This window comes from Ascidiella aspersa, chromosome 7, assembly GCF_963924565.1.
Source record: "Ascidiella aspersa chromosome 7, kaAscAspe10.2, whole genome shotgun sequence".
Lineage (NCBI taxonomy): Eukaryota > Metazoa > Chordata > Ascidiacea > Phlebobranchia > Ascidiidae > Ascidiella > Ascidiella aspersa.
Genome location: NC_139453.1, coordinates 27,644,446 through 27,667,729, shown reverse-complemented (window position 1 = coordinate 27,667,729; position 23,284 = coordinate 27,644,446). Strand labels below are relative to the sequence as shown.

At 35.7% G+C, this 23,284-nt stretch overlaps 1 protein-coding gene across 1 annotated transcript; it reads right to left on the bottom strand.

Annotated features, from left to right (window-relative positions):
* Nucleotides 1-933: 933 nt before the first annotated feature.
* On the bottom strand, nucleotides 934-23,225 carry LOC146138771 (putative sphingosine-1-phosphate phosphatase). Its single transcript, XM_083393564.1, has 9 exons — nucleotides 23,000-23,225; nucleotides 22,353-22,533; nucleotides 21,801-21,941; nucleotides 20,274-20,398; nucleotides 18,275-18,381; nucleotides 17,675-17,806; nucleotides 17,056-17,200; nucleotides 4,666-4,838; nucleotides 934-3,560 (listed from the first exon to the last, which is right to left on the bottom strand). Exons 1-9 carry the CDS (start codon nucleotides 23,115-23,117, stop codon nucleotides 3,237-3,239), a joined length of 1,446 nt encoding a protein of 481 aa, XP_083249690.1. The 5' UTR covers nucleotides 23,118-23,225; the 3' UTR covers nucleotides 934-3,236.
* Nucleotides 23,226-23,284: the final 59 nt, after the last annotated feature.

Below are 23,284 nucleotides of genomic sequence, written 5' to 3'. Positions count from 1 at the left end.
GCAGTTAGCATTAATTAATTGGAATTTAATTAATATTAACCACGACGATTTTGCAGAATTCATTTTTAGCACCCATATCAAAAATCTAACCATATAAACTATTGCAGTCGGCGGCCCGAACAAATCAAACTGCGACACAATCATGGGTCTCTGCTCAAGGGTTAGGAAACACTGCCGTAAATAAATTAAAATAATGGTTCAAAAACAATTTATTTTTTCGACATTTTCTTGACATGAAAACTAAGATTTCCATTGTATATTTACGTCAGTGTAGCTTGAATTATTATTTGAAAAATTTAAGACAAAAAATTTAAAATTTCAGGAAACACGCAACATTTTGATCTTAACGCAATTAAAGGGGGGGTTGAAGTATACCATTTTTCTCCATATTTTACACCGGTTTCTTTGTTTTAGCCCACCCATTATGACTTTTTAAGCGTGTCGATAAAAACTTTTTAACGTTTCTGTAAGGAAGTTATTCCACTTTTGCCCCTGGTAATTCTAAACCCCTGAAAACCGTCGCCTAAAGATCGCGCAGAAAGTCATACAGCAAACCTCAGTACCGAGTTCAATGAAAGATGCACACACTATGTGTTTTTCCAACTGAGATCTAGGCTTTCTGAAGCTGCTTTTTGACCAACGATTACGGCTTACTTATCATTAGTGCACCGAAAGCCATGGCAGAATCTGTCGATCAATTATGCAAGCAGAGCAGCTTCTAGTGAGGTTCGAACTCGACCTTCGGTCATACGGGGACAGTCGCTCTACCAACTGAGCTACACATGCTCAGCGAGTCAAGAAACAACAATCCGCCGACGCTTGCTCAATCTGTTAGTACAAGCAACTTTATATTGATGGGGAACCTCAGTACCAGGTTCGAATCCCAGCCAAGGCAACGCGCTGTGCTCGTGTTAAAAGAAATCAGGCCGGTACTCCGTTGGCGTTTCACTTTATTCTCTTTGTATACAAGCAGTGGAAAGAGGACAAACACAACAGAAAACACAACAAGAAGAAAAAAAAACAGGTCGAATTTTCGTCGCGTAGGGTATTTCCCCAATACCGAGTAATTGAACGTTTTGTCGCTTGATAAAAAGACTCCAATTACCTAAGATATTTTTGATATAAACATAAAAAAGAACAAAAAATAGTAAGAGGGCACCAGCGTACTTTTTATTATCATAATAATGCCCGAAAGCTTCTGAACTAGACACACATACTGTTTTTAAAAATGTCATGTTAGACCAGCCCAAAATAGCTTTCGGTAAAGCCAGACGAATCAAAGTCGATTTCAGAAAAGTTTTAACAGAAACCACATTTTGGGTTAGTATTAAAATTATCGCCAATCACGGCGTTACTTTGCAATATATTTTTTTTAATTAGGCGTAAAATGACTATAGAATATTTGAAATCTTTCGCAAAAAATGGCGTAATTCCGAATATTGAAACATAAATACGAATTGAGGTCCAAGAGTATAGATAAAAATCGCAACATTAATTGCAATGCAACATTCTGAGTAGCAAATGTTTGGTGAGTTTTCGTGTTTAACAACTACAAAAAAAAACTGGACTGCATTTGTGACCGATAAATAAACTTTTGCGAAAATGATTTTTCAGTTAGTTTCTCCTGAAGATTGAAGAACAAACACAAGAAAAATTTCAGTTGTAAGAATCGTGGGTATTTATATTTTTAGTACCGAAAATACAATTCTAAATTTCTCACAACTAGCAATACAATCTTAGGCAATTTTAGTCCTACAGGGTATTCCCAAAATTGCCGATGAATTACGTGAAAGTTGCGCAAAATTTTTGCAAATCAAGAAAACACTAGTGAAAGTTACAGCCTCAGGCGTGGCAAAAATACCTTGCCTTCATAGGCCGTTGCAACCGTGCTTTAAACTTCTAAATAATTTCCTAAATTTGCTCATTGAACCTGAAAAGGCCGAAAGAAATTAGCCAAGGATGATTTCCAACTTGGATGCATTTTATCGACTTTCGAGTGAAAATTGATCATACTCAATAAATTAGGAAAGCTGTGTTTAAAATATTAATGAAAATAAGTGAAAAAAAATATTTTAACAAGTTTCCAATTCTAAATTTATTCAACCGGGGTGTATTCTAAACAGAGGAATTTTAAAAGTAAAGCAATGTCATGACTTAAAGCGTCTTTATGGAAAACAAAAACATCACATTAACGCCGTAATAAAAGCAGCATTGCCGATCTGAAATGATGGTGGCACCAAAACTACGACTTCTTTCACAAGAATGGTGCAAACAATTTCGTAGCGAGTTTTTAGTTTCACAGATAACGCTATTGTACGTGGTTTAACAACTCACTGTTATTTTTCCGGCCGCAATATTAGAATCAAGTCGCATTGAGAACAAGTTGCTGAGTAATTTCGGCCCGTTTTGCCGCGTTTCTTCACAAAAGTCGAGTCAGCGAGAGATTTCCACTCGTACCGAGTTCAACCGCAGTGCTTCGAAAGCCGAAACGACACATTAGCAACGAGAATCGGTCAAAAAAACGGATTTTAACGGACACTGTGTTGAAATACCTAAAGAAAATCGGCGCAGACGCCTACTTGTCATGCAAACACACGTGGTATTGATTACGCCAGTGTTTCTCAACCCATGGATCGCGACCTAAAACTGGGTGAATGTTTGATTTAGTTAGGTCGCCGACTCCAGTAGTTTACATAGATGTATTGAGGTTACTTCGCTAGAAAAGTGATAAGTCATTTTTTTTAACGCATAGAAAGCACTTTTTCCATGGATGGGGATGGTAACAAGAAGTGACTGAATTATAAACTTTGAAAATGTGTTATTGTGATTTTTGAGAAAATTATTCTTTTTCTTATTGAGAAAGTGTTGGAGAACAACAAGACTTTAATCATAATAATAACATTTGAATTTATTTCTGCTATTTGTCTTTGATTTTGTTCACTTACAAAAAGTTTTGTAAGAACAATTAGGTCGCAAAAGCTTTGCTGTTATTCTTAGGCGTAGTAATAGGGTTGAGAAACACTGGGTTATTCGTTCTACAAGCTGACCGCTTCAGAGTTCGCACACAGTCGGAACAAAACACACACACAGAATACAAAAAGTCAAAAAACTTCGGCGGGCTTTCGAGAGCCAAAACCCCGCAGAACGTGGCGACATCGGTCGATCAGCAGCAGCCGGCTTCAAGGCGCCCAAAAAAATCGGCCGCTTACGAGCGTCCAAATCCTGCCGGGGCGCGCTTAGATCCCGATGAGCGAGAACACTCGGGGCACCACTTCTACGCCCACGTAGGTGATAATGCTGTAGACGCAAAAGCGAGTGGGCAGCTCAAAGTCCCAGGCGCCTCCTTCGCGCGCTTTCTTTGTGAGGGCGAAAATAGCGGCGCCCAGCTGCATCGACTCCAACCACGAGCGGTCCGGAATCTCGTGGGCCGCCTCCGCCTTTGATGACGTCATTTCCGAGTCGCTGACGTCAGAGGATGACGACGTAGTGGTGGCGGTTGATGAGGAGGAGGAGTTGGAGTCGTTGGCCAAAGGATCGTCGTCGAGCTTCACTTTGGTGGCCTGTGACGTAATTGAGGAGTGGTTGTTAGGTTTGGTTCTATACGTTTGGAGTCATTGTTGGCTTAGTAGGGTTTAAACCAGTGATTCTCAACCTGTTATGGCACCCCTCAACAATAATAAATAGATTTTTGGCAGCCCGAATGAAATTTTCGTTGAGTATTTTACTAAAATGTCACTATAAATGGAACTGGAGCAAAACAATCAACTTAAAACATGTAGGAAAACGTCATTGGATATAATGTCTCTAATCGTACACAAATAGTTGTATCAAGAAGCTTACCAATTAAGCAAAATCAGATTCTTAAAAATTCTCAAATATCTATTGGAACCCTTGAGCATTAGCAATGGCACACAAGGGTGCCACAGCACCCCGGTTGAGAATCACTAGTTTAACCTCTTTTATATATGAGAAATTTATGAGCAAATCTTTGTCTAAGCGAGTTCAAATGTTTTAACCAGGGCAGCGGAGTTCGTTAAAAACGGCCCTATAGTCCGGCTCCATCCAAAAAATCAAGTCGCACATTTCACCCAACTTCATATATTTAGTTAACGTCTACTGTAAGATAAACGAAATTTTGTATGTCACTTTTTTTTCAGTCCAGATGAAATAAGGTAATTACTGAATATCTACTAATAAATATTCTGTTACTGCCAGGCATTGTTTTGATTGTAAAATTGTTCTTCCGGCAAAATTTTATTACATAAACGTTGGCACTTTAATAAATTTATGCCAAAAGAGCAATTTTACAGTTGAATATCTACTAATATTATATAGTACACCGAAAGCCATTCATCGAATCTGTTCATCTATGATACAAGCAGGGCAGGCTAGGAAAACAACTAGCCTGCAGTGAGGTTCGAACTCACGACCTCGGTCATACCTGGACCACGGCTCAACCAACTGAGCTACACAGGCTCAGAGAGAAGCGAGTCGAAAAACAACCATACGCCGAAGCTTGCTCAATCTATTAGTACAAGCAACTTCATATTGAATCCACAGTACCATATCATTTATTCAATGAATCATGTACACACATATGTGTGTTAATAACTGAGATCTATTCTAGCCCTTCTGAAGCTGCTTATATATTACTAAATAACTCACATAGATAGGAGGCAGCTTGAAGTCCTTAGTGTAGTGCTTTGGGTTGGGAGCCATTGCTTTGCGGTAAGCCGAACTGCTGAAGGTTTCCAGCCCGGCCAGTCGGTACAGGTTGCTGAAGGTCGCGCAGAAGGTCAACTTGAGGCCCACGCGCAACGCGATGATGATGCCGCCGCCTGGGGACAGAAGAGAGCAGATTTATTTCAAAGCTGGGGGTCATTTTTTCAAGTTGTCTTTATTGGGCCGCATTATTTTGTATATCGTTTACCACATGCTTTTTTATTTCCTTTTATTGTTTACCACATAATTTTCATCACATGTTATAATAAAAGCACAATTTACGACAACCCGACAACAGTTTACGACATAACAACACATTTTTAAACGAACAAGGCTTAAAATACCTTTTATGCACCTTTATAGCGACAGATCCATCCATAATTTATTAACTTTATTAAATAATAATGGTCGTGTCCTTTGGTTTGATACAACACATACTTTAGGGCCACCTTAATCGCAATTTACGACTGATATTTACCGAGGCGGTATAGATGCTTCGTTTGAAATAAACCCAAGGCGTATAAATTTTTGCTACCAGGCATAGTAACATAAATCAAAAACCTAAGGTGTACCCTATGTAAGGAAGCTTTAAAATCCATTAAAATCAGTAGTCAGACATGCCAAACCAGGAGTCAACAAATTATAATCCGGGGACAAAATCCGGCCTTAATTCTACCGAGTACAATATAAATGTTGTCAGGTGCGATTCAGAACTAAAATTTCATGATTTTTGTTATTAAAGCCTAAACAGTTTTTGATGCATAGTCTTTTATCTTTCCTTCGTTCAACGAAAATCAAGATAATAAAGTTCGACACAAAATTATGGTCAGTCCTTACAGTTATTCGTCCTTTTCTGAGAAAACTTGGTTATTCCTGTTTGAAACGACGCTTAACTTTCTACATTCGATTTTTAAAATAACAAAATTCAGCTGGTAAAAACAAAAGGTGTAGTTCTTAAGGTCTCGAATCCTAGGTGCAATTACACCGGATTACCGCATGTTGCAAAGGTCAAAGTTCACCAGGAAAGCCACTGATTGGTTACTTTTTGCTGGAAAGCGACGCAGCAAAAAAACAAGAACGACAACAACGTGTTTTGGCGCCCAAAAGCTTTTGCAGCAAAAAGTATCCAATCATTGTCTTTCTTCGCGAACTTTGACCTTTGCGACAAGAAGTAATCTGCTGTAATTGAACATGGGAATTGAGAGCGTAAGATTATACCTTTTATGTGTACTAACTGAGTTTTGTTATTTACAAAATATAATGCAGCAAAATAAGAATCGTTTTTTGCTTGAAAACGACGCAGCAATATAACAAGAACAAGAACAACATCGTGTTTTTGCGCCTAAGAGCTTTTTTACCCGCTCAGTTAAATCAAGAACTATAACTTTTATTTGTACCAGCTGAGTTTTGTTAATTAAAAATACAACGTAGCAAGTTAAGCGTCGCCTTTTGCCGGAAAGCGACGCAGCAAAAACAACAAGAACAACAACAACAACATCGTGTTTTGCGCCAAAGAGCTTTTTGCAGCGCTCAGTTCAATCAAGAACTATATATTTTATTTGTACCAGCTGAGTTTTGTTATTTTAAAAATATAATGTAGCAAGTTAAGCGTCGTTTTTTGCTGGAAAGCGACGCAGCAAAAACAACAAGAACAATAACATCGTGTTTGGCGCCCAAGAGCTTTTTTGCAGCGCTCTTTTAAATCGGCGCTCAAGTGATTCGGAGTGACTTGAGTTTTAAAAACACCTCGGTCGTTCAAAGTCCGAGTTTCGACAGAGGAGTGAAAAACAAAGTCCAAAACAACAACAGCAGCAGCAGAATACGAGCGGCGGTTGCGGTTTTTGGGTTGTGTCCGCCAGTTTGTCTCCTAATAACAAATATGAAAGTCAAAAGCGACCTTGAAAAATGTGCTAACGCATGGGGAACCGAAGGCCAATTTGTGTGTATTAGACCAGGGTTTCCCACTATTTGTGAATCTGTTTTTTCGCGGGCCGCAATACAAATCAAAAATAGACATACCCGAATTTTATTTATTTACAAAACTGACAACATCAATGGGACGGATGACATTGATTCATTCTGCTTCGTTTCACTAGCTTTTGCGTTGGCAAACGTTTGGAATGATCTCAACAAAACCGCAAATTCCGAATGGCGATAAGTATATTGTTACGTCATAGACGAGGAATACGTAAACAACTTTTTGACTAAAACGAAGGGGCAACAAGTAAGATTTATGTCACTGGATAGCAAAAGCTTTCGAAATCTTTAAGTTGTGATTAACTGCAGCAATTATCTTTAAAAAGGGTGTGTACTGTACAACATATATGTGTGGCTTTTGAATTTCCTATCAAATCGCCAAGTACAACCTGTGCAGTCGTCGAGGACCACAGTTTGGGAAACCCTGTATTAGACAAGTGCACCGGTTTTCAAAGTTTGGCTTATTGCACTCTCAGTCGCACAAAGTCGACCAAGCGCAAAAACGTTAATTGCGTTTTTAGTTTTTAGTAATAATTCATATAAAGCTTTGCAAATTTTACCTGCTTAAGCATCTCCCGGCCGCAAAATTTAATTATTTAACTTTCACGTGGGTATTTCACATTCGTAGTCACTTCGAAAAAATGGCACAAACGAAATAAACCGCCTTAAACCAGGCTACAAATGTGCGTGGTGTTAAATCTGTTCTGATAGCTGAAATAATTTTAAAAATGTTGGTTACACATTAATTTCGCCCTATTACGAATCATTTTGAGAAAGTTTATGCAAACAAATAACCAAATACATAAGTTTAAAACCAACTAGCTCAACTAGCATGTTTCGCAAACGCCCCGTGCTAATTGTAAACATTGGATTTCTACAACTGACGACAAATATTGCCAAAATAGCCGCATTAAGAAAGTACTTCAATTGCAAAGCCAAAAAGGTCGAGTAGATCGAAATTATCTTGATTATTTCGATACAAAGATTGTATCAACTTCAGTTAAATGTGTATTCGGCTTTACAATTCATTATTATCGAGCTACATTACAGATCCGCGCATAGCGTACCCAATAAAGGACTTTTTAACCAAAACTGTGTCCAAAAAGAACCTTATCCAAAATTAACGTTTTCGGATTCGTAAACATTTCGAATTTCGACAAAAGCGCATACAACAAAGGAAAAGCGTCAAGAAATTGCGCAATGCGTCGTCACGTTTTGCGCAAGATTGCAAACAGCGTAAAAGTTGTTTGCACGAAATGTAAACTGGCACGCGGTCGAGTGCTGGCCTCACACACGACCTTTGACCCCGCTCCAATGACCTTTGAACCATCGCGCCACAATCAGCTGAGCCGGTTTGCAAGCTCGGCTGCAAATTTGAGATCGGACGATGGTCGCGTGACGCGTAAAATTACATGTTTTCAACAATTTGCTGCGTTTTTTTACTAAAACACTTTTAGCAAGCTGAAACCATAATATTTCTTGCAAAACGATTTCAAACGAAAAAAGTGTTTATTTTTACTCGAAATCCAAAAAAAATACAAGCTTCTATCATATTCAAACTGAAGCATTAACCAAATTACTAGTGATACATGTTCGTATCGAAACGTCTTAATCAAGATGATTTTATCTACTCAACCTTTTTGGCTTTGCAATTCATTAACAAGTTACATTACAAATCCGTGCACAGTGTACCTAACAAACAGTGCATGCATATTGGTAAGCTTTTTACAAGCAGATCTGGTTTTGAAAAACTCGGTGGATTAAAACAAAAGTTTTTGTATATATATACAAGGATTTTTGAGGGTTTTTTTGTTAGAAAGTTTACAATAAAAAGTAGAGCAAAAAATAAATAAACTGAAACACTGGTCAACGTAAAGGGCAGGAAAGTGCGCATTTCAAAAGCTTGCCGCTTTGATATTGATTTTTTATAATTAGTTTAGACGCTCGGGCGTATTAGGTATGCTTTTCACGATTCATTTTCTGATTTGTCAATTTTAGAGAGAATCTCCTAACTGGATTTACATATTTTTTAAACATTTTAAGAGGATACCAAGAACGTTGTCTTGTCGGGTGCAAACTCAATACAAACGCAAAAACTGGACGCGTTTTTGTTTTTTCGCTAAAAATGCGATTTCTTGTCGTCTTTAAATCGCTCCACGAGTCTGCTATGCTTTTTGTGAGTTTTGGTTTAGACCAGTGGTTCTCAAAGTGAGCAACTTCCTGGCTCCGCTAGGATTATTTTTGGATGATTCTTTTTTCATTTGGGGAGGAAAACTTATCAAAATAGAAGTTCTTTAATCAGCTTTATGCAATAAATAGCTTTTTTAAGAGTAATGATTTGTATTGTAAAGAGTATATTAGGCCCTTAAACTGGAAGGTTTATGGATTGAGAGTAGAACGATGAACAATTCTGGTGCGACAAATTAAAATTAAATGGGTAAAAACGTTAAGTTATAGTGTATATTATCAGATGTCAGTAATTATTGGACTTAACTTCGTTGTTGTATGCTTTGATACAAAACAAAAAAACACACAATCTAGGTCCATTCAAAAGACACAAAAAAACAAACAAACCTCCAGCCGCCAAATAAACCATGTAATTCCTCGCAAAAAGCACACCAATTTGTTAAAAAAACGCCACTGATCAACGTCAAACTTTTGAGTAGATTCACTTGTTTAACCAAACAACGGAGCGTCTTAATCTTCCGAGGAATTTGCTTACCTCGATACTACGTCAAACTCAAGCGCCTGTCGGTCGGTCACGCATCACCGCGCATGACCCACATTTACGTTCAATGACCTTAAATAGGTGCGTCTCAAGTCTTAACTTGAATCCACCTGATCCGTTAGACATTGGTGCATTTCTAAGCAAAAAGGTCTACGACAATTAGGGCATCCAAAGGCAGAAAAGTCTGACTTTAAGACCTTGAGGTCGTGGCACTGCATTAATTGGACCTTTAGGTAAACTCCCAGCGAAGATAATTTAAAAATTGGAATCGCAGGGTTAAAAAACTGTATTTCGGACCTTACAGTGGAAATGCATATGGCTCCTGTTAGACACAATACTGTAGCATAAGATCTACCAGTACTTCACCAGTTAAACAAGTTTACCAGTCTTATAAAAAATTGTATACCCATGGGATAATTTTGTAAACTTTAATTGCAAATTATTTTAATAAAATGTCCCCATAAGTACCTTTATTGTTTAAAAGCGTTTCCTTATTTTTAAAATAAAAAAAATTGCTTTTCCGACGGCACCTTCGAATGCAGAAAGAAGGCTAAAAAATATATGCTGTTATTTATACAAAATTATCCGAGAAATGTTGAAAATGAATGTAGATTTTTGGGGAACGTTTACAAAACGCTACCTACTTCTGTATGGGATTTCGTATTCATTCTACACCTAACTACAACATCAGCCATTATGCTACAAAACCTAAAAAAAAACTTGTTTTTCGGATTCTAGGCTGTTTTATTTTTTCACGGTAATTGTAAAAAATAAAAATGAAAAGCGACATACAAAATAATAGGAAGTATGCCATATTTGGCAAAACCCAACCCAAGTAACCATGACTAACACCAAAGGCGCAACGTAATGCCACCGCAAGCCAATCAGCGAACGTGAGTTAGCCACACGAGTGACGTCATCGTCTTCGCGTAATCTCAAGTCGGTTTTGCGTCAGAAAGACAGGAACTGGAAAACACGCCGTAATAGGCCGAACAAAACGTATTTCAACCACGAAATTGTGGACAAGAATAGCGACAAGAAACGACATCTCAAAACGGTTTTTTCTCTTACGTATTTGTAACAACTGGTATTTCAGGAGGGTAGCCCAAAAATCGACAACAGTTATTTAAAAGTTTACCGGGGGTGTGAATGAAATGATTTTAGTCAAAAACCCAAAGCCTAAATAAGTATATTAAGGAAGCGAAGAGGTCAAATCTTAAAAAAGTTCGCGATATATTAGTTATTTTTATGCTGTTGTTTTCCATATTACAATGGCCTTGGCCTAATGATCCTTTTCCAAATCATTTTTTTAATACAAAAGTACATTGAATCATTACAAAAACGAATCAAAAAATTTTTAACGTAAATTAAAAAAAAATTGGCACCGACTTAGCAAGACTTAGTAATGTCCTTAAAGTTAATACAGTCCCATAAAAAACGCGTTCACCTTTGCTTTTGATCACTATTTATTAGACCAAAATATGGAAATCAGGTGGCACTGCACAATGAAAAATTTGTAATGTTCAATAATACTTTTTTTACAAAAGTTGAATTGTTGTCTAAGATAGGTCTTTTAAAATGCGCTAAGATAAGAAATGTCTGAAAATTTCTGATCGATATATTTTTTACTTGCGGAGATATTACACGGCTAAATGTCGAGGTCAAATATGACGTGAATATATGAGTATTAAATCTTTCAATAACATTTTTTTATAAAAGTCTGTTTGCTGATAATAATGTGTGAAATTTTCTGAACGATATTTTTTACTTGCGGAGATATTGCACGGCGAGCTTCCGAGCTGATTGCTTCCCTTATGTTACCGGCGTCCTTGTGTTTGCTTTAGTTGTACCGGCTTTAACGACTGCCTTAACGTTTTGGAAATTGCGCAAAGGGCAAATTCCGCGAGCTTGGGTGACCTTTTTGTACCGCTAATAGTAAAGGTTGGGTGTTACACAACGCTGTTGGGCGCGTAGGCTTACGCAAGGTGGGTGGTTTGGGTCAATAGAAACGGCGCAGAACAGGGAATAGTAAATCTATTTAGGCCGGCAAATTTGGTCGCTTTTAAGCGGGGTTTTCGGCCAGGCTTTGGCTCCAAGTTTGAGTACAGATAAGAATAAACGCTCAAAGACGTAAATACCGTACAAAAACGCCAGTTTTAGGGGTTTTATGAAGGCTAAATTGAAATCTTAGTATACTATTTGCAAAAATTAAATACATTTAAAAGAAAAGACTTTGATTTCGGTGCCTTCTCCCTGAATGTATTTAGACTCCATTTTTCACATTTTTGAGTCTACTGGTTGTATGACGTTAGCTCAAAAATTCAAGCCGACCATGATCCACGTGAACAAAACCATTTGGGCAAACCTTTGGTTGTTTGGGTAAACTTGACTAGAACTTATTTTTTAAATTAATTGGCTAGGACTTTTTATTAATTGGCTAAGTTATTTTAAACACTGCTTCGTGATATGAACGGTTCATGTATCGCCTAATGCTGCGCTGAAAGCAAATCTAATGTAAAAATCGCGTTTCTATTATGACGTGACAGGGATGTTGCATAACAATTGTTTTGCATCCGTTTAACCGGTTGTTACGCTGTTGTTCTCAAAGCGTAAAATAAACTGACCTAAATCCACTCGAAAACGGGAAGCGAAGAGTGAGGCTTTGTAGCGGGTTAACCAGAAGTTGGTTAGTGGGCGATTAGTCAGCAAGTTACACGGGAAGTTCAGGGCCTGTGAACCAATGTTGCAAACGAGGCATTTTGTAATCACTTTTGAGTAAGAGTCAGGTCATTTGCAACGAATAACAAGTCAAGTCACGGAAGTCATCAGTTTCCCGTGTTAAGTCCCAGTCAAGTCTTTCATTTCCATATTGAAACAAAAAAAGTTGAACAATTGCAATTGGTTAACTTTAAAAACTATTAGGAGATATAATTAAAAAAAATAGCAATCGTTTTAAGTGCAAAACTTGAGATAATTAGCTAAATTTTATATTAAATTGTTAAATGAATACACTCAACTCCAACCCAAGTTATTTGAACTAATGACTCAAATCCAAGTTTACCCAAAACATTTTAAGTCAAGCCTAGTCATTTGAAAACAGTGACTTAAGTGCCCTCAAGTCAAGTGACTGACTTAAGTAATTTAACACTTCTGTTTTAGCTTTCCGTTTTTACATACAGACGACCGATGTGAAGTGTTTACTTTTGTTTTATAATAACGTTAGATGGAAAGCAAATCCAAAAGAATTACCTCACGCAAAAACTAGTTTCTACCCACAAAAAAGTACTAAAAAATAATAATTTATTGCGGTTTTGGTCGCAACACAACCCAACTGGGTCATACCACTCGCGCGACGTTGACAATTTGCGTTGTGACGTCACTGAGTGCACGAAGTGCCGGTAAGCGCGTCTACGTCATACCAGGAAGTGTCCCATAAAGTTGGCACACAGTGTGCAGGCCATTCGTCAAATGAAGTCGCTATTTAAGTCATTGTGGTAACACTGATATACTGTTATGCAGTTATTATACAGGAATTAAAAAGGCCTTTTTTGGCTGCCATATTTAATGGGTAAATCATTACATTTTATTGGAAGTGAATGTGATAGATGGTGTACCATTTCTGGGTGGTAAATCGTTCAATTTTGTAGTTAAATTGTAACATTTAAATCTTAAAAAGGGTAAATCGTTTCATTTAGGGCAAATAGTGTTTGTTTTTTTGATATATTTCGGGAAATAGGTAATATTTCCGGTAGGTTATTATAGTTACATTTTTGGGTAAGCTTTCCCATTTTGCGATATAACGTCATATTAAATCGTATAATTTCGTTTGGGCTAAATCGTTCCAATATTTTTGGGCGGTTAATCCTCACAAATTATTGTAGATAAATCTTGTACCGCCTTTAGAGGGTAATTTTCCTGAGGGTAACATTTGATTAGCGTTTTCTGTAGCAATATCGACAGACACCATCTGTCGTACATCGGCCATCCGTTAGGCTAGCACTGTTTCTATTTTTTGTTGGTAAGAAAGACAAAGGTCGCCGTTGGCGGCTTTTAATAATTAATCAGCCGCCACTCTACTAATTGTTGCGGCCTTTACGGTTCCACCAATTTGCGCAGTTACTGCCAACAGAACGCTTTTCTCTTCAACATAATATATATAGCAGCTCGAACTACCAACTGAAACGCAGGCTACATCTATATGTACAATGTATATCTGTGATCAAGCCCTTCTGGAGTCGTACTGGCAAACGACAATAGAACCCCTATATAGTACAAGATGCCTTCGGAGAGGGTTACCGAAAACAATTAATCAACTAAACCGTCCATATACATATGATGTCATGTTTGTTGCATCTACTTTATTTTAAAATTTTAAGCCATTTTTCATACATAACAGCCTAACAAATATTGTTGAAATGTGACATTTGTACCATGACTACTCACTTTTTTACTGCAAAACAGGTTAATTTATGGCTATTCAATTGCAAAGCAATGCAAAAAAAGAAGAAAAAATATTTTTTTAGGGGGAAGACAGTTTATGTTTTTTCAAAAATTTTAGCCCAAATCTGAATTTTCAAACTGACGTAGCACGGTCAATACTGAACCAAACGTGGTCAGATTGGTTTGTGGGGTTTTTAGACGCAACCTTACAATTCCAGGGGGTCCCCACTGAAATTTGACAAAAAAGTGTTTGAACAAACAACCCTAGTATACAGTTATAAACAATGTGTATTCTGTGATCAAGCCCTTCTGGAGTTATACTGGCCAGTGATAACGTCACACATTTATTTAGTATACAAGATTCCTGTAGATGGAATAACCGAACTCGGTTTATTAAGTGAAACGCTCATATAAACAAAGTGTATTCTGTGATCAAACCTTTGTGGAGTCGTACTTATATGTCAACTACTGTTTGGTGCTAGGTTTTTACTAACATGGCACGACTATGTTCACTTTATTACTATGTTTACTGAGCGCGATTTGTTTTGGTAAACCGACATTTCTTGCAAGTTTTTATTACACTGCCGAAAATAAAAAATAGAAAAACGGAAAAAAAATTATCTTCAATAATTTTGAATAGGTTTTCCGTTTGTCCGCGACATACTTTGCAGCCTTCCACAGCGCAACGGTAAAGAAGCGCTAATCTAGTTGAAAAGACAGCATCAAAACGTAGCGGGCGTAGAAAGATCATTCTAATTTTTCGGACTTGAGACGCACATAGTATACAAGATGCCTTAGAAAAGGTCAGTTGGTGAACTAAAACGTCCATATAGACAATGTGTATTCTGTGAGCAATCCCTTCTGAAATAGATATCGGCACCCATATATAGTACACAAGTTACCTTCGCAAGACTAACCTAATCGGTCGATCAACGATGCAAGCGAGGCCGCCCTGCCCTACTATTTGAGAAATATTAATCAAAATTATTTGTGGACACGTTTTGATTATTTTTAAACGTGCTGCGTTTTCTTCTATTTGTGATTTTGCTATTCCTGGCTATGTGTGTAAATGTACGTTCATTCAAATAATATCGAGTTACTGGAGTTAAATATATTTGACAAACTATGCAAAGTATATAAAGCAAACAAGAGAAACTATATGAGCGTCGACATATAGTTCTTCACAATTTATACTGTTCTTTTAAGATCGGAAGCCACTTTAAATAGAGCGTCATTATTGGCAAAGGAAAATACTTGTTAACTTGTTCAAATAGGCCTCAATAGCTATTTTTAAACACAAATTTATTTAGGTTTAAGTACATTTTTGGTGATTTAACATAACATATTATTTACACAAAGTATTGCAATTTTAAGAGATTAAATAGCAAAAACTTAAGACGCAGCAGAATTAAGTCAGGCAAGCAATTATGGTCTGAACATAGTAAATTTATGCAAGCAAGGCCTTGTTTTCCTTGCATCTCGGACTATAGGTTAACCTTAAGAAAATCTTCTAAACATGCAGTTGGTGGCTAAACCATTTGGCTCGAGTTCAATTGGAGGCGTCACTTTATGAGCCTCTTTTATGTGGCATTTCAAGTCATTCTAAGCACTTAACTAGCAGTCGGCGTTTATTGATGGTCGTAAAGTCATAAAGGTGTACAGCTATAAGGTTATCTTGAGTTTTCAGTTGAAATGTGACGGTGCTAACCTTAACACTAGACTATCTGCCGAAACGTCGGTTTATACTTCGTTTACACCAGAAGAGCGATTTATATTTGTTGACTAGACTATTTTGTTCAATTTTAACAAAAGCTTCTTCGTTGGCCACTAGAGATGTTCAAAGTAGAATATCGAATCCTTGGATTCGAAGATGGGATTCGAATCCAATTCTGCCGTTTATTTCGGGTAATTGGAACCGATATAATTTAATGTTTTAAGGCCGATTGTTGCGCCTAATTGCACAAACGCTTGTGGTAAGTTGGCCTGTCGCTGCGGCAACACATTTATAGTGCTTGCTTAAAATGTAACCTGGTAGTGCAGTGTCAGCGTTTTTTCGGGGACCAATTACTTTGCGTCTCGCGATAACGTTCGTCTAATAATTAAGTGTCAATCAAGCGTTATTGGGCGAGCGACTAAGGTGTAATGCCAGGTGCGGAGTTCGCAATTTCCCTAAATGCGTTAAGTTGCAAAAGTAACAATACATTGCAAAACGTGCTGGCCGTCGACATAATGCGCTATAGGGTTACTTAAGGTCAACTTTAGGCCAATATTCAGTGAGGTTATGGAGTTATTCACAGCGTGATTGTCAAGTATTCCTTATGCCAATAGTAACTTTGTTTTTTGCAGTACATTATTGGACTGCATAACAGACCCTGTTAGGCAAAAAAGAAGCACTAAGACCCAACAATGCTTTCAAAAATAGGACCGAATTGTTAGAGTTCTGTGTGCAGTGTTGCATTGTACTAACTATTTGCAAAAATATAAGTTTTGGCAACAACTTGTACAGTTGACATATTACAGTTTACACAACTGCTTCAAATGACAGTTGTTAAGAATGTTAAACATATGGGAGATTTTTTTATTATAATGTACAAATGTTAGCAAATTGTTTGGGCGATTTATTGTTGTGATTGTGGGCCCTGTAGGGTAGATTAAGATTAATCCCTTCCCCAAACAAAATCAAGGTTAAATAATTTAATAAAAATATACTAGGATTCGCTATTCTGGATCCCCATTGGCCACAAAATCTAAGTAATCACAAATTGTTTTACATTTTTACAAAGCAATATTCCAATGACAGACAAATCCATTTCAGGTCAAACTTAATATTTAGGGCACAATTTAAGACCAGAAACTCGAATTTATACAAGGAAATACAAATAAAACTAGTTAAGATGCCGTTTGAATACGGCTATCGTACTAAAACTTGAATGGCACTTATCCATAAAAATAATCACATTAACCATAATTTTTATTTTGTATTCTTTTTTAAATCTAAATGTGTTGAATTTTCAGGAAAAACTTAATCATATTTTCATAGTGAACATGAAAAGTTGCTGCTAACGATATATAGGTAGAAGCAATATATCGGCGGATATAATCAGTTAACCAAAATATCAGTTTGTCTCTATTGTTAAGGCTCCTGAGCACTGATAAATTTTAGTCTGCAAAAAATTCTTAAACTGTACCTATGAGTAGCCGAGCGAGGGCGATCATGATAAAGGTCATCGCATCTGTGTCGGGAGAGGTTTCAAGGACCGCTTGCATACCAAGAATCCTGGATCGCTGGCTTCGTCCGAACACAATTCCATTGATCACGCCAACCAAAACACACTGTTCGAAAAACATGCAAGTTTTAAATCAACTACTAATGTTTTTGATAGCATTGGTTTCCTATCGAGAAAATTAAAATGAGGATTTTTTGAAAAATTAGATGTTATTATAGGGACACAGTATTAAAAGTCATTTCAGCAAACCAAGCCATTAAGGAACAAACTTGACATTAACATAAAATCGAAGGTCTATCAGTTAGGCTTAATCATGGACACTGATAAAAGTTAAATGTTTTCCTTAAATTACTGGAATACAAATTTTAACCAGACTTTGGTTAATAAAAAAAAAAAACTAACCAGATTTTTGTTAATCTTTTTTTTTAAACTACATAATACAAATACAAATATGGCTTGTAAAATTGTCAAAAACCCATGCTTTTTCATAAAGCCATTTTGTGGGCAGCAACAAAACAATGGACCACAAACATAATTTTAGAGAAACAAGATTTTAAATTGATTAGCATAGAGTGCTTACGCTGTCTGAAAACGAAGGGTTTCCGGGTTCGGTTGTCGGGTGAATGCACAAAAGTAGCACCATGAGTGCAAATAACTGCAGCTGGGGTTCCAGGCTCGGTTGGCTGATGTGCATTTCTATGTAGTCATCAACCTAGATTTGTAAAAAAATATTAATATGGGATTATCACAAATTTTTAGGAAATAAATTCAAAGGAGGGAAATTCATAGCTTTTTAAAGATCTTAAATTACACCGGTCGATGTTTTTTAAATGCAATTCATGTAGGGTGGAATTTTGGCATGACACAGCGAGAGACACACCGCATTGTTTCAATAATAACATAGCACTAAATCTGTTTCCCATATACTGTTGCTTTGTTGGTGATTCACTACTAATAAAAAAACATTTGGACTAATTTAAAAAAACGCCCTGGAATTTTTAAAGTATGGCGCCTATGGTTGTAAATATTTAGTTTTAATTTCACACAACCCAAATAAATATCAGCTTTAAATGAAACCTCTTGACAGTATAACTATAAATTGTGTTTGTTTTAAACCCGCAACCACGGCTAGACTTTGCAATAGAGGCCAATTTTGCCAGAAATAAAGCCTGTAGTTTACCTGCATCCACATCGATAGCACCAGTACGCCTGAAATTCCCCCGCAAACAATATCTGCAGGACTGTGGACACCAAGGTACAATCGACTGAGCAGCACTCCAAATGACCCTGGAATTTATTCACATTAAAGTTTTTTTGGTCAATTAGAGTTTTAACCATGTTTTTCAAGGAACTGAAAAAGTGCATCTTTGTAACACATTTAGTTGCTGAAACACTTTTTGGTTAGACATCATTTTATAAAATTTATAGAATTTTTAATACAGTGAAATATACATTTCGGTAAAGTTTAAGAACGGATTTTATGCTTTTGTACCTGTTGACAGTCTAAATATCAGAATTAGGTATTTTGAATTTGAAATCAAACCTGTTTAACCAACATTTTCAACAACATTGCGTTACAACTAAAACGTCATATATAATAGCCCGCTTAAAAATACTGTTGATATCTATTTTGATGATGTCATGGCTGACATAGAAAACAACAAAAGAACACAAAATCAAACATTTAAAAACAGCCAAAAAACAAATGTCCTTACGTTGCCAAAGCGTAGCAAACACAAATACAGTATTCTCCCAACAGTCCTATCAAATTTCATGGCTTACTTTCCCATAACATCAATTAGTTGCCTAAGATGTCACTTTATGTGTTCCCATTAAAATGAATAGCCGATGTTAGTGTATTGTGTTACTGGATATATATATATTTACACATATGTCGTTCTGATGTGCCAGAACAGTAGATTAATGAGGTAAATTGTAATTTTCATTCAGAGTTACCACACATTTAAAACAAATTTTAAGATATTTAAAAACTTTTTAAAGAAAATGTATAGGTTTTTAAAAGACATTTTGAGTTTTGAAAAACACTTTTAAAAATAAATAAAAAATAAAAATAAAACCGTATAAATGGCATGGTCAGCACAATAACAAATAGTTTAATGTTTTTTTTACTATGGCACTAATTTTCAATATTGAAATGAGTTAAAACATGATCAACAGCATTTAAAGATTAAGGGAGTTTGTGCTAACCTGTTATATTTATCATTAGAATTAAAAAACTAAAATTTAATTTTTCAAACATCAAATTCATAACAGATCGTTACATAGTACTTAAAAAAATATTAAATTTGTCGTAAAAAATAAAATAAAAAAATGCATAAATTGGGTTTGCACAACATTATTAGGATGGACAGTTTACCAATTACTAGAATGTATAACTCCAAGTTATTTGGGCTTTGGCATATTGCAACAGATTTAAGTGTTTACCTAAGTGCTAAACAAACAATAATGGAGCCATTGCTAGCCGGCATTTGAGTGGGCTGTGTAATTACTGCAAATTGCTAGGCACCACTCCTCTATTTGCATTTAATGCAATAGGTCTCCATACAAAATAAGGGTGCTTTTCCACACATAAGTATTTACTATCTACATGTTTTACAAACTCACAGAGTTAAATCTGTGAAACATGCACATATCAAATAGTCATTTTAAAAAACTTTTTGCGATAAAATTAAAAAAATATTATACTGAAGACAAAAAATTACAGTTTTCACACAATTTTTTGTACATTCTACGACTGAGATGTATTTGGTTTCATTTGAATGTGTATGTTTTGGGTGACAAAACCTTTTAGGTTGTATAACTCAGAAATATTATTTGGAGAAACCGATTTAAAAAAACAAAACAAACTATATTAACAAAAGTAATGATATATGTACTGGTTTACATAACATGGAGAATGGAGAATATAATGTTAGGAAATCAATATGTTTCAAAAAGAAAAAAAACTTACAATAACTTATGGGTAATTCTTCCATGAATAAAAAACTTAAAACTTAAAAAAAAATGATAAACATATCCAGGTCACTGAAAAACGAATTGCCAAAAACAAAATTAAAAAACGAAATTAATAACCAAAACAGGTCCTAAAATCTGTTAACCAGATTTGTATTTTAAAGCTTTACATTTAAAAAAAAAGTAAGTTGTTAAACATAACTTACATATTACAATCAGTGTGCAGACCACACTCATTCCAACCGTACTCATGTCGTAGTGTAGTGTGGTGTAGAGCCAGATATACCAAGGACAGATGACGCCCAGCAGTGAATGGTGGCTTGGAAGAGCCCTACAATTAACAAATGCGGATTTATTTTATACTCATGTAACACATTAAAGCCTTTATATTCAATAAAATCGACATTACACTGTTACGAATGGTTCGGCGGTACGCAATGCCATCATCAGTGTGACGATTTTATCGAATATAATGGCTATAAATAATATTTTAATTAAAATAACATACATATTCCTTAAAAGCAAGAAAATTTTGATTTTTTTAACTTGAAATTTTGTTCTTTCGAATTTATTTTCATAACTGGTTGACTTATAAAAAAATTTGGTATACTGTGTTTAACATCATGCAAAATTATAAATTATCACATCCAAGACAAATGAAAAAAAATCAGTGTCAGGTATTACTTGGCAAAAACATAACAAAATCGATCTCTGTCCAAAAAAGTGACTGGCTAATCTCTATGAGTGAATATAAAATTTAGCATCACTCTGTTGAATGGCCTTTTAACGAATAGGAAGGGGTCTGTCAGATGTATAACAGGAAGTATTGACATGTAGTGCGTGTTTGTATGTTGTGTAACATAGTTTGTTGCTATATTTGATGACTGGCTTATTTGTATGGTCAGATATACATCATTATATATATATACGAAGACAAACTAAACAATCTTCTTTTGGAACTATTCTGAGATTCAACTCATATAATAAAAAACTTAGTTTTCAAATTTTGCAAAACGTCAGAACTAAACCAATGTATGTGACTCACTGAATAAAAATTGGCCTTTCAGCCTTAATAGGCTTTAGTCTTCTCAATGGACAGAAATGTGTTGAAAAAGTGTTTAAAAAAATAAATATACTCATCATGTATTTATTTTAAATCTAAAGTTGTCTTTAAACCTTTTGCAAACATTATTTTTATGATGGCTTGGTTTATTAGTGTATAATAAATTAAATGAGAGAAAATGCTTTCAAATGAAATGTGTCAGCCAGTATATAATTAGCTTACGCAGGAAAGAAGTTCATTATGGTAATGCACTTGCATTAAGGTATGAAAGTATCTTCAAAAAATACTAGCTGACCAAGTCAGTGGTCAACAACTGTTTTTTTTGCAATTTAGTTGGTTTTAACTACACTACTGATCCTGCAATTCAAAATTTTTCACAGTATAATGTCACATTCAGTGAAATGCATTCCGCATTTCAGGGTGCCGATTTTATGCCCTCAATTTTTTTTTCCACACAAAATCTAATACCAAATTCTGCCCATATTTGGCAGAAAGCATTTATTTCTAATATAAACTCACTATCCCAGTAATATTATTACATAACTTGACCAGCATTTAACACAAAAGTTTTTGGCAGAATGGGTCTGAGAAATGTAGTTGGGAGTCGGAAGACTGTGGTTTAAAACTTTCAGACTCAATTGCTTTTTAGAGGGAAATAATTAAGTTTTACCAATCAAAAGCTTTCTCCAGTGGAATGATGGGTGGGCATGGCGGTCTCGGCAGACACAAAACCGTCTTCAGAAATCCAGTGGTGTAAAATCCGATTCCCATCAGGATTCCGAACAGACGGCCAAGTCGCGAATCAACTGACCTGCAAACAGTAAACGTTGTAAAATCTTTTAGCAAAATAAAAATACATAAAGGGGCTAAGATCAATACTTTGTTTTTATTTAAAGAACGGCAAATTAGTTGCAGGGAAATACAATTACATTAGTGGTTTTAAGATAAGGTATTGGACTAAATTCGTAGCCAGGAGTCTGGCAGGGGTCTGCTAATTAACACTTGCACACAACAAAGAGAGTGCAAAAAAGCTTAAACCTGCATTACTTTTATTATTAATGTAATTAATCTTAACATATCACATGCTCTGGTAATATTCGTTTACCTCAAATATTATATATATATTCACGCTAACAGTTTTTAGTTATAAATCCATTTTTTTATTTATATACAACTATAGCAAATAGTAGTCTTAAGTTCAGCCTAAGACCTCAAAACCTACCATAAAAGAAACAGAAAGAGTATTGTGTAGAAGTCTTCTGTCCCGAGAAAGCTCATAGTTTTCATAATGGTTGTTCTCAATTTGGTGCGGTGACGTTGAATAGTTAGCAGCACCGGCGTTCCGACCAAAATTCCGTCAAGGAGTTTGTGCCGAAACCATCGTCCGGTCGGGCCAAATTTGTCTGCCAAAATAGAGGTTTAGCTAAATTTTGGCCACTTAATCTTAATCGGGTAAAGAGAAATGTTGCTGCATAGTTGAACAGGCTGTGTTTCCGTGATTTAAAATAGTAAGCCAAATAGTAGAAAATTGTTTACTTTTTAAAATAACTGAGTCTTAACCTGTAAAAAAGACAAAAAAGTTTTTTTTTTTAAAAACAGTTGCATGGCTACAACCATCACCTACAAATTTTTAACATTTTTGTTAAATACTCAACTTCTGTAAGTCATATTAACAGTAACAAATTATTTATGATAATCCCTCTAAACATAGACAGTTTCAAAACTCCAAGTTTTATAAGAAAAACACATAGCTTTGCTTAAAGTCATATAGACCAAATAAATTTACTAAAAGCAAAATAAACCTTTAATAAACTGTGAAAAAAAATATAAAATATTCATGGATAAGTTGTAAATAAACCTACTACAAACCTATTGGCGCATGAACGTAGCTTCCCGATGATGATTTTTCAACCTCCATGTCAGAGTTTGATTTGTGACTGGAGCATTGGTCAGTCTGCAAGGACAGAGTGCCGCTTCTGAGAGCCATTATGGCGCAACTCCAGATTTTGGTCGGGTTAATTATTTATTTAATGTGTTGCGAAGTGAAATTGCAATGATGCCAGAAGTGTAATAATTAACACATTTTCATTTGACTAATTCTGAAAACACCCAAAGGTAAAAACAGTATGTTGACACACAAAACAAAGATTTATA

Bases quoted from the DNA above. Each gene is read 5' to 3' on its own strand.
- LOC146138771 (XM_083393564.1), bottom strand. From the start codon at position 23,117: ATGGCTCTCAGAAGCGGCACTCTGTCCTTGCAGACTGACCAATGCTCC. The intron at 20,399-21,800 runs GTAAAACTTAAT...TGTTAATTGTAG, and splicing joins CTGGAGAAAGCTTTTGATTG to GGCTCTTCCAAGCCACCATT. The intron at 17,201-17,674 runs GTAAGCACTCTA...TTTTTCGAACAG, and splicing joins ACCCTTCGTTTTCAGACAGC to TGTGTTTTGGTTGGCGTGAT.